The sequence below is a fragment of the Cryptomeria japonica genome, chromosome 3, assembly GCF_030272615.1.
Source record: "Cryptomeria japonica chromosome 3, Sugi_1.0, whole genome shotgun sequence".
NCBI classification, from domain to species: domain Eukaryota; kingdom Viridiplantae; phylum Streptophyta; class Pinopsida; order Cupressales; family Cupressaceae; genus Cryptomeria; species Cryptomeria japonica.
Window position 1 is genome coordinate 707,711,924 of NC_081407.1, and position 12,804 is coordinate 707,724,727.

At 32.6% G+C, this 12,804-nt stretch overlaps 1 protein-coding gene across 4 annotated transcripts in view; it reads right to left on the minus strand.

Moving 5' to 3' along the window:
• Positions 1 to 6,698: 6,698 nt before the first annotated feature.
• LOC131066525 (uncharacterized) overlaps positions 6,699 to 12,804 on the minus strand; it is a 79,207-nt gene continuing 73,101 nt past the window's right edge. For all 4 annotated transcript variants that reach the window (XR_009111686.2, XM_058001300.2, XM_058001301.2 and 1 more), the window contains one exon: positions 6,699 to 7,041. Coding sequence is in view for 3 of the 4 variants with exons in the window: in XM_058001301.2 (XP_057857284.1) it covers positions 6,979 to 7,041 (63 nt within the window). In the remaining variant the exon portion in view is untranslated. The remainder of the gene's footprint in view (positions 7,042 to 12,804) is intronic.

The following is a 12,804-nucleotide window of genomic DNA, read 5'->3' on the forward strand; positions in this document are numbered from 1 at the left end:
ATATACTAAACTTGCTTTTCTTTTAAAAATTGATTTTCTCAATTAATTGAAATTAACCTTTCTATTTCCAAAATGACAAAGAGGTTAAATTATTTCTATTTCAAATAAATTTAATCTTTCCTTTCAAAAAGCATAAACTGAATAAATTCATCATTTAAAATTAACCATTTAAATCGAACTTGCTATAAACAAGGATTGAGCAATATTAATGATTAATCGCACAAAGGGGACCTATTTAATTTAGTCCCTTAATTACTAATGCGTAAACACACATTTAATTAACTTAAATACTAAGGATTAAATATTCAATTCAACCACACACAAAACACGCAACCCAAGAAAGCCAACCAAATAGACGACCTGCATACCCAACCAAAGGGGATACTAACAACGTTCACTTGAGTACAACTAGGGTAAAATGAGAGTCTTGCAACCACCTAATCCAATCTCTAAGGACCAAAGAGGTACACTCAAACTTGTGAATCCAGGTGGAGACGAACCTCGTACCTATGCGGTATTGTACCTGCAATCTCCTGCAACCATGAACCACACATGCATACATATATATATTTTTAATGAAAGTGTTAGCCCGAGATTAATAACATGAATCAGGAGAACAAATAAACTTACATAAGAATCGATGTGAAAGCACATTAATAGGTACGCACAATAATCATAACATCTGGCTATAACATTATAACATAGTAAACTAACCAAGGTCAAACCGAGATTAAAATTTGATTAGGGCAGGAGTACTACACATAAATCTGTCCACTTAATTAAATGAATATTTAGTATTTATTTGATTATTTAAACCATCAATCGTCAATATTTAATTAATTCATCTTGAACCTCTTCTTCTATTAATTAAATAAATTGTTCAATTTATTTAAATTAATTCATTAAACCATACTCTACCAATTAATTAAATGAATAAAGCATATTTGTTTAATTAAAAAATATCATTTCCTCATTTAAATAAATATTTCTTTAAATTTCTAAACCCCTCACTTGCATTCTCCTACAAATGCAAGTTGCACCTATTTGGTTGAAATAAAGTAATTTTATTTTAATTAAAATACTATTTTCTCTCATCCACCAAACCCACTTGCTCTTCTAATCCCCTTCTAGACTCTTCTAACCCCTTCTAATTAGCCTAATCCATCTCCTAAATATTGTCACATTCCTAAGCAAAGAGAAGTCACTTCTCAAAGTCTCAAAGTCTTTGAAATGCATTAAAGGCTTTATGACTTCAACAAGTTAACCCTCAAAGTCTTCCAAACCACTTATGGCTCTTACATAACCATTAATGGTTAACTCAACTCACCCACATGGTTAGAGACTTTCCTTCTAACTTAACCCCCATCTAACTCATGTGTCTCTTCAAGCATTTATTGCTTTGACCATGGTTATCCCCACTAACTCTTGCACGAGAGCTTATCCATTGGATAAAATCATTACCCTTGGATAAAAGCTTTATCCATTAACTCAAACCTAACCAAACCCTCCTAGGGTAACCCTCATGTCATCGCAAGCATTTAATGTTTCTTCCCTCTCCTCTCAAGCCATCTCATGTTGACATTTGTCATCCTGGGATTGGGTTGAAAGCCCTCACATGGATCACAAACCCATCAATCCTGACCCTTGTTGAGATTACTCAATCTCAACCATCCATTTCTCCATTTTTCCTATAAATAGAGCCCATTCCTTCTTCAAAAGGATCCGGAAATCTTTTATGCATCAAACTTATAGTTATTTTGAGAGAGCATTTTAGAAGCATTTGTTTTGGCTAAAATTAACATAGAATAATTAAGGTGTTTTCTCATATTAGCTTGTTTACACTTGCATAAGTAGTTATTTTCATTTTCATAATCTTGAATCTCCATAAGACATCCATAGATAGTGCAAAAAGTTGAGGGCTACACTCATGTGGAACTTGGAGAGGAGAGGAACAAGGGAGGAGCAACTATGAGCATTGTGAGGAGCATCTTAGGGAGTTTTCTTTACCTTTTTCGTTTTTGTATGCTTCTTATTGTATGTTTTATATCTCTCTTGATATGCATGTTTAGGATCATAGATTCATTTGTATTTCGTTTGTGTCACTAACATACTAACGTTTGAACTTGTGTCTTGTGCATCCTTTTCAGTGTGCAACACAAGGTAAGAAATGTTTGATGTTAATGTGTTAAATATTCATAAGATTGCAATTCATGTCTTCACCCAAACATGCAACACTTTATGATGCAAGCACAATTGGAGTATGTTTAAGCACACACATTCCAAGAGACACAAGTTGTCAATATAAAGGTTGAATGATCTAGTTTACATTCATTACAACCTTCACCTCTCTCACAAACAAATCTTGGACACCAATTTATCTCCCATCACTCTAGAGAAGGTTGAACCACCGTCAAATTGAATCACTAAGGCTGAGGATCGTATCTTCACTAAGGAGGACCTTAAATGGGTTGATCAAGCAAATCTAAAGGTAGAGGTAGTAGCCAAAAACTGAGGAGAATCGAACATGAAGATACCTCTCAAATGTTGGTGTCACCAATATGAAAATAGATATCATGCTTGCATCAATATAGAGGACCTACCTTAGACAACATGCAAGACTTGTACAACTACATATGTTGGGACAAGTGATGCAAGATCTTTTGAGCCATGTTTATACTTTTAATTTTGACATTTGTTTTGATGCCATCAATTTAATAATCTGAGTTTTGCATACACTTTTTCTTGAGTTTCCTTGCTTGTTGAATGTACATGACAATATTTATATATTTAAGACATTGTTTTCTTTAACTAAATATATTTTTTACTGATTTAATCAATGCATGATTGTATATGCGATCAAAGTAACTTATAAGTAATTAGTTTCACGAGTCTTTAAAGTTTATTTAAGGGTTCATGATAAAAGTTTTAAATGTCTTGACCAAGTCTTAGTGCGAAGTCCACATCCGTGTCTTTAAAGCTTATTTATCTAAGGGTGCATGATAAAAGTTTTAAAAGTCTTGACCAAGTCTTAGTGCCAAGTCCAAGACCAAGTCAAAAAGCAACTTGTCAAATCTTGTTGTTTATCACCACAAAAGGGCTCAAGCAAGACAAGGCTTCTCATGGGATTGCCAAGGTTTGTGTCACATCCCCTCCTATATACTCTTATTTTGATACTTAGTTGTGTTGATGCCTTAGATGGATACTGGTTACTAAAACAATGATTTTGATACCCTACAAGATTTTGGTTTTGCAAACAGTGGTATTCAGTTTAACAGTGATGACCTAAATGGTATTGAATGCTAGAAACGGTCGTTTAGCCTAAATGATGCCCTAGTTGAAATTGGTTTATTCCTTTTTTTTTAATATTATAAATATATGATATGTTGTGATGTTTCATTTGCGTAAAGTAATGTTATAACTCATCTTTTGATTTAATGAATATAAACATTAAGGTTGAATTGTCGAGATGTCGGACTAACTACTCTAGTTTGGACAAGTGGATACAGGAATGACTTGGCCTCCAAGAAGAAGAGGAAAAAGATATCACCAGGAAAGAGGGAAGCGAAATGGTTATTGTCAATGATTGTATGGAATATAAGACTAGTATGTACTACCTAATGTTAGCTAGTGTGACCTTGTCAACCTAGTTTTCCCTATTAGGACCATGGGAATTATGTCTGTTAGTGTCTCCGATTTGCTTTGGCTCGTTTGTCGAACCTTTGTTCTTGCGTTGTGAAATCATTATTATGTATCTTCTATTATTGTCTTAATTAATACCTTGATTAGACATGTTTTCGACTTGCGAAAGTCGACTCCATATATATTTACATTAAAAATATATATATTGATCAATTGTAAAATAATTCTAATAAAGGTGTATTGTTATTAAATTTAAATTGTCTTAAAATATATATATATATATATATATATATATATATATATATATATATATATATATATATATATATATATATATATATATATATATATATATATATATATATATATATATATATATATATATATATTACCTTTATTATTAACTTAATGTATTTATTAAAATATATATGAAATGACTTAGTTATTTTAATTTTCTTGGACCTTAATTTTGTTTATTGTAAAATCTAATTTTAATAAATATTAGCTCCATTTACGTTAGAATACTTTTTATTCTTTTCTCCTTATCGGGATATTTTTATATTTCGAATAGATTATTATATCGGGGTATGAGGTTTTTCTTGAAATTTAATTTTTATTATCGGACGTGATTCCGCCTCTCAAAGCCACAGCGGGGGATGGCGAAATCATAGTAAAACTTCCCGATAAAACATTAGGCTAGCAGAGCATATAGGGAGTGGAACAATTATGGTCTATTTATTGTTCTCTTCTTCTTCGGTAGCTCTTGTTTTTCATTTTCTTTGATGGACGGGTAGAACCAACCGGAGTGCATCCAGCCACCGTAGTTGCCAGGACTTCTCTGTTAGTCACGTTGTTCAATCCTTTTGTTGTGAAAATCCTTTCACATTCCAGGCATGTGGAGTCTCTGGTACCTTTCTTTTTCAGTAGGTAGCATATATATTGTTGCAATGAGGCTTTAGCTTAAGACTATGAAGAGGTCTTAGTTTTAAGTGTTGTATTCTCCTGAGAAATCTAGCTAGATAAATTTCCTTTGTAACCCAACAAAAACTTCTTTATTTGTTCTTTCCTTCCTATTTTTTGCATTGTTGTTCTTGAATGAGTCTTTTGTAAATTCAAGTACTGGCTTTCTTTTTATAATCATTTACTGTTCAGTAGGAAACCTCTGCCACAGCAAGAAATTAAAGAGAAGTTAATTAATTAATGGTAAATTTAAAATAAGGGTTTACACCCAATCAGAAGAAGATTAACCTGTAAGTGTGAGTTTAAAGTATAAACCTCACAAGTACCATAAAAAAATTCTGGTGAAATTCTTGTTTCTTATTTTTGCTAATAAATTAAAAGTGCAAGTCGAATAGGGTGGAACTGAGCCTCATAAAAACACGTAGACAAATCCTTGGCCAAGGTGCACTAGTTGCATGTAGTGCTTGTCAATTCAAAGAATCCAGATACAGTCTTAGTCAAGAAATTATACCAGTTAGCAGGCAGCTATCGAGTGTAATTGATTACGACTGTAGGGTCTTACACCAATTCTAGCATGACTTGACGTAACCATTCTCCTTACCCTTGCGGAGGGCCGGGCCACTTCAGTTAGAAGTGAGCAAGGGGGATGGGAAACGATCCAAGGATGGATGGATAAACGCCCTGGTGATATCTTTTTCCCCTCTATGATTCAGAGAGAATTTAAAGATGAGCAAGTTTGTCAGATAACAAATGAAAAGTACATTCTAAACCCTTCATCTTTTCCTTTATATAGAAAATAGTTGCAAACATATTTTTTTGTTCATGTTTCCAAAGAACTAATGTTTATTTTGTTCAATGAAGAATATTTTTCTTTCTACACAATAATTTTGTTTAATCATAAAAATGTATATGATGATGGCATTAGTTTTCATGTTCATTATTTTCTTTTTCGAAAAAAAAGGGGGCTAAACTAGCCATTACTTGCTTTCTTGTTATTTAATGCTCAAAACTAGCCGTTATATGCTTGAGATTTTTATGCATGTTACAGTTTGAGTGGCAAAGGCTAGGTGATCATAGGAAGAAGTTGAGCACTCCCCCCTAACTAGAAAATCAAAACAACATTTTTTTTCAAAAGAAACACGTAGCTTGACATCAGTTTTGGTTACAATTTCAATCCTTAATATACTTTTCTTCCAATTTTTTGAAAAGTAAAATTATTAATTACAAAATAATATCACATTTCAAAAGTGTGAAGAAATTTGAAGAGCAATGTCTTAAAAACAGTTTCATGTAGTTCTTCTTGATGGTTATGTGCATAAATAAATAAATAAAATATCAAAGTGAAATGAAAAGATACCATATATAATATTGTCCATTTCCTATTCATCTAGTGTTATTCACCCTCAAGTGTAGATTAATATGACCGAACATAATACCAAATATCTCCAAAGTACTAGTCAGTGCAGTAGAAGTGCCACAACAAAGAAGAAGAATAAGCACAATTGAACAAAATCTGGAAGATGAGGGATCCTGTAGTGTGTTGGTAAAGGAATTGCCAATCTATTTGATAGTTGCAATCTTCTTTCAAGCACAAGTTTTGGGATGGTTAATTCTCCACTGAGAATTTGGCTAATTCACATGATAAGTAGGAGATTCCTAATCAAATCAAGGCTTCTACAAGTTGTCATTTCACATTAAACTTGCAATTTGTGTGGTAGAGATGAAACAATTATCTTTTGGAGGTGTCTATTTACAAAAGAATTTGTGGGCATGGTTTTGATCAAATTTAATTATTTGTTCAGTGATCCTCCTTCTTAGAAACAACCCTTTCTTGGAACACTTGGATGAACTGGGAAGCTGTAAATTGGAATGGAAAACAGTCCAATTGATGTTGGACTTTTGTGAAAATGAAGGTGCGAAGTTACCATGATCCCTGGCTAGGTTGGAGGAGTAGAGAATTTTTAAGGAGATAGTTTTGCTTATCAGGGTTATGTTTGAGTGTTTCTGTAAGAACTTGAGTTATTTCTAAAACATTATCTTTTCGATCTTTTTAAGACTTTCCAGGGACTTGTTATTAGACTGATGTAAAAGATTGTTTGCCAAAATAATATGAGAAGCATTAGTTAAAAAATAAATCTTACGAAAATTGTAAAACTTCAAAACCACTCACCATGTTTCATCCTCGAAATAGGAAATTTATCCTAATTTTTCAATAACAAAATTTACAACTTTAACCACATTTTCAGTCCATTTGCCTTTCAATGTAATATACAATAAGGTCTCTTGCTGGTTTTAACATATTGCCCACACTTTACTAGGTAGATCTTCTAGTGTCAAAGATGTTTATGACATGTTTTTCCACCGTTCCATTCAGATGCTTCATAGATATTGAATAAGCTCTACTGCAAACTTGCCTTTCCTTGTAGATTTTATCTCTCCTAACTGTACCAACATTACAAACACGGATTGCAATTTGTAAATAATAGCCATCAAAAGTTATAGTGACAGAAGACAGAAGTAAATTATTGGTAAAACTAAAAATTATCTCAATAAACAAAATGCTCACATGGTTCAAAACATTAATCCAAATTTTAATCCAGAAAAAGCATAAGGTGTCTGCTCAACACAGATTTTATGTTTTGAATTTTGAATTGCCAATTGCCTGGAGAGGTAACATGCCTAGCGAATAAGCATATAGATTGTAATGTCCCCTACTAAGGTTAGGCCTCCTTTAACCATAGTTAATCTATTTCCATATATTTATGACTTAAACTAGATTGATTAAGAATCAAATCTATCTTAACATGAAACAAATCTGTGATATTCTATCTTTCTTTAGTCTATCATGTACTTGCTAATTTACTTTACTTATAATTAGTCTTGTTCAGAATCATTTATAAATCATTTACATATTATTTAATCACTAGTTATATGAATTTTCAGTTCTAAAAGATATTAATTATAATTATTATATTAATATCTATTGTCATATCAATAGCTATATTTGTAACCCAAATATTATTCCTAATTCTGATATGAGTATATGTATACATAATAGTAAATGAATTAAATAATGTTACCAATAATTTATGTAATTACCAATTCTATAAATTATTAATTACTACCCCTGCTATACTTAATGAATAAAATTTCAATATCTTACCATGTTTTATTTATATTAATTTGCAGTGATTCTGTAAATCTGATTAGAGTTATTATTTATTCTGTGAACACACAGTAATACTATGAATTTAATTAAAGTTATTATCTTTATACTGTAAACCTATAGTGTAGTGGTTTATACCTGCTGTCTCTCTTACGGGTAGGGAGTTACCTCTCATGCCTGTGTGAATGCCTTCCCAAGGCCATCGAACTTCCTCTTGTGTTTCTCCTTTTTCTTCCACCCCTTGCCCCCCACTATTAAAATCGCTCTTATATTTCAAAAGCCAAAGGTTGGTATCGCTTGAGATTTGACGAGTCGTGTCTTTCCTTCATCGATCCTTCCATAACTATTATTGATTAAACTTCGTTAAGCGATGCCTTCAAAGTCGGTATCTGTTAGATATGTTTGATTATAATTGTTGATGACTGATCATTATTGTGCCTTCGTACCAATTAGTTTATAATTTATAGTTTAGCATGTCTATCTTAACCGATATTGTAATCGATATCTTTTAGTTGCACTTATATGTTGCAGAACATGCTATCGTAATCATAGGAACCACAGCCAATATGATTAATGCTTGTTATTATTCCTAGATCATATCTCTCCAAATATCGACCCTTATCATGTTAAATATCTTATTTTAGTCGCTAATTGGAGTTCTGAGTTTCCTCTTAATAAATTGGTTTATTTCAATCTATGAGTGTATAATATATTAGTGATCAGATCATAAATATATTAATAATAATAATGGATAATAATTATTCTTTTTTAATTAAATAATTATTATTAATAGTGTATTTATATTCTTGGAATTAATTTATATTTGTATTTTATTTAAGTTGATTGGGTGAAACATTATTAAATCAAACCTATTTGGTCTAATATTAACAAATATACATAATTTAATTTATTAACGTAATTATTATAATATACATAATTTAATTTATAATATTTAATAAATGTTTAAAATACATTGTAATGGATTAACAGTTTAATATTTTATATTTTATAATTTAAATTATAATAAATATAAATGTTTAATAATATATGATTATTTTATATGTTCTAGAATAGATTATATTTATATTATAATAACTAGTTATTGATATTATAATGTTAATTCAAATTAATATATATTAATAATATATAATATTTTAATTTATATTAATATTTTATTATATACATAATTTATTAAATTAAATTATATTATAATTACACTTTTTTAATTCTTGTTTTAGGTTGTAAAAATGTATTTATTTATTATTTTTATATGTTTTTTGTACCGATGTATCCAAACTTAGTTTTATTTGCTTATAATATCTTTATACTATGGAAATGCCCTTAAATACCAAAAAAAGTAGTTTTTGCTTGTTTTTCTTCAAAAAATTTACATTTGTAGATCTAATTTTTTGCCGATTTTTCCCTGATTTTTTAAAAAAATCTTATACTTTTGATTTGTCAATTAATTCCCCAAATGATTAATACTTCACTTATACTTTTGATTTGTCGATTAATGATTAATACTTCACTGGTTTAAACACTGTGAGCCGACCCTCATGTAAGAGACCTGTCTCCTCATCCAAGGCGGATATATATGAAGTGTTATCACATTTACTTGGCTAACAATCAATTGGGAAAAAATAAGCAGAGTGCTTGAGTGTGACGATAGCAATATATTGTCTATGGTTGGGAAGGCAACTGATCTAAGTCATTGTCGGTGGTTAAACGAGCACTTTAATCAACATGGTATCAGATCCAGGTTAAAGATGTATGGGTGTTTTTTAATACAAGTACTGCAAGGTGATTGAAGTAGCAAACTACTCATGTGCCTGTGTGTCGTGAAGAAACCTAATTGCAATGATGTTCTCAAGCCAATATTCTATTATGCTAATTACATTGCTTTCAAATGATTTGATCGATCCCTGTGCAAAATGAATACTCGACGCATGATTTATCATTGACGACAATTAATTTGAGACATACTTCTGCCATATCTAAAGTCGAGGCTATGCATATGTTTGATTCATGATTTGCGAAGAATCGTGGTTGTTAAGCAAAAAAACTGGCATATTCCTGGCCACCACAAATATTATTGGGTCACCGTCATTCTTACACAGAGATCTCCCAACATCGGCTTCACCCTGTAGCGCATATAATCTCCATCTACTATATTACCGAGTGTGCTAGTTTAATGACGGACATGATATTTGATGGGAGGGGTTGATATTCCAATTGTTGAAAGATTTTGACCTTGGAGACCAGTGAATGGGAAAACTTATTTCCTAAAGGAGGTTGATATTGGTTAATTTTGTGAGTCATGTCTATGATTATAGGCTGCTATTGGAAAATCTTGGGATGATTAGTATTAATAGGTATTGTTAAAGGACATCAACCTATATTATATTTCATAGATAAAGGAGATGACCGAAGTCATCAAAGAGGTATCCAACACCGGTGTTATCTTCTATTCGAAGGACATTGAAGTGGAGTATTATCTAAGTGAAATTGCTTCTTTAGTGACTCACCGTTGCGTATAATGAGATCTAGTTTTTCGTGCTTGAGTATGAGCGCTCAGCCAGAGTGCTTATCTATTAATTTCAGCGAATTCCAAACGCTGAAAATTAATATCTTATATCATGGAATACCAATTTGAGAGAAATGTCTTCAGCAATGCGTGATATCTCCCCTATATGAAGTTGGAAATGAATACACGTGCCACCATTTTGTTGTTGAGGTTGTTGTGAAGAAATCTTAAGTCACCCGCTTCAAGAAGATGTTCCATGTATATAAACTGTTTTTCTTAATTAAGCAATCTCCTGCGTGTGTCCCAGTGAGATTCTAATAGCATGTGAAGGTGGTTCTAGTGTCTGTTGGTGAAGGAGAGAGTGAAATTGGGCATTTATGATCTATGCAGAGTTGGTGACAGCTGAGATGATCGAGTCATCATGTGAGAAGATGATTTTGTAGAAGAAGATACTCCTACAAGGAGTCTTGCAAGGATGCAGCTCTACCCAAGAATCCTTCCAGTACCATGACATGAGTCACATAGTCTAACGGAAGAAAGCACTTGATGCTTGCAGCCATGAGACTGAGTTGGTGGCACATAACTGAGACATCTTTCGAAGATCGAAGAGAAAGAACCTATTCAATTTGTCATTGTGATCAGTTTCTTCATAGAGGAGGAATTAACATTCTGTGAGATTTTGCCAAGATCTAGAGGCAATGGAAAGCACAAATAAGAGAGAACAAAATAGATGATAGTAATAAACTGTATTCTATCAAGATGCAAAATATGATCAACTGGATCATTACAAGATGTTCAATGAATGCTCATACAAACAATGTAGATGAGTCTGCTTATATAGGCAAGGCTAGGGATATGTGAGCACACAAACATGCCATGTGGTTCAATAAGAAACAAGGGTAGGTAGGAAATAGGTGTGGGTAGGTAGGAGAAACAATAAAATATTCCACGAGGTGGAATGTAACAACAAGATAAGATCAACATCATAAAAGGTGAAAATTCTCCTACACACACTATCTCAATGTGGCACAAACACCGTGTCTCATACCCAAACTACTATTAAATGCATGTACCTAAGTAAACTTAAGTAAAGTGTAATAATATCCAAGATGAAAAATTATTTACACCAACACCCCCCCTTAAGTGCAACTTAGGGGAATGCACTTAAGCCTACAATGCAACTAAGCAATGCAAGATGGGTCCCCACTACAAGGCCATGTTAGGTACCCATGTACAAATGCAAATGCAATGAAAACCAATGCAATGAAATCTCTCACAAAGCGGGGAAAGAGAGAAAAACCCAATGGGAAAAAACCCTCCCCCAAAAGAGAGATGAAGAAAGCACGCAATGTTTTTAATGATGAATGAGAAGAACAAAAATATGTTCCCCCCATAAGAGAGAAGAGAGACCATGAAGCCCCCCCTCAATGTCGAATCTCCTGTAAAGATGGTCCAATGATGATGACCAAAATACCTCCCCATAAGGAAGAAAGAGAGCCAATGTTGCACCAATAATGTCAAAGTGTGACAAAACCAGGTACCAATGTCGATGACGATGAATCACTTGCCGCAACAAAAAGACGATCAGACATGGAGACAACTTGCTTTGAGCATCATCTGGATACTCGTAAATGGCAGAAATACTAGTATAATCTAAGTCTCACGGGAGCCATGTACAAATGTGTACAATCTAAGTCTCAACTGGAGCCATGCACCAAGTCTCACAAGATATTCTTAATCTACGTGTACAAGAGGACTACATCAAATGGTCAACAATAACAAGATACAAAGAGGTGTGGCACTTTGTGATAGTGTGAGTACAACATTGCTCATGCAAGAGCATACATCATGATAAAATATTCAAATGTGGAAATATGAAAATGATGCCACCAACAAAGAACCCCTGTAAAATACTGCAGATGAAGATGCCTCCAAATGGAATTTCACCAAGAGATATAAATGAACAACTGACCCCCCATAAAAAGATCATGCTCTGATACCATGTTAAATTTTCTACATTGTAGACTACAGATCTAGCTAGAAAAAAGAAAACAAAACTTGCAGGAGGAAAAACATAACCAAAAAAACTCTATTAATTCAATGTGTGTTTTACAATATGCTGAAAGCATGATTTTATATAAAGAATGAACCACCAAAAGAATTGAAATTACAGTGGAATCACAAACTAGAGGATATGCATGAAGAGTTAAACTGAAATTACGAGGAAGATGTAGAGTTTAACAATGCACTCCTTGGTTAGTTGACGCATATCTAGCAATGCATGAGTGTCGGTTACGGTGGAACACAAATTTCTCGTAAATCACAGGCACCAAACTGTTGCATGCACTAACACCCCCCCTTAAGTCTAACTAAGGAGAGATAAACCTAATGAAAGGAAAGAGGAAAGAAGGAAAACCTAGTGGGAATAAAACCCCCCCTCAAAATTACAAGAGATGCAACTATATAAAGTGCAAAACAATATCCTTTAAGAGACAAGAAAAGTGTGAATATTTGT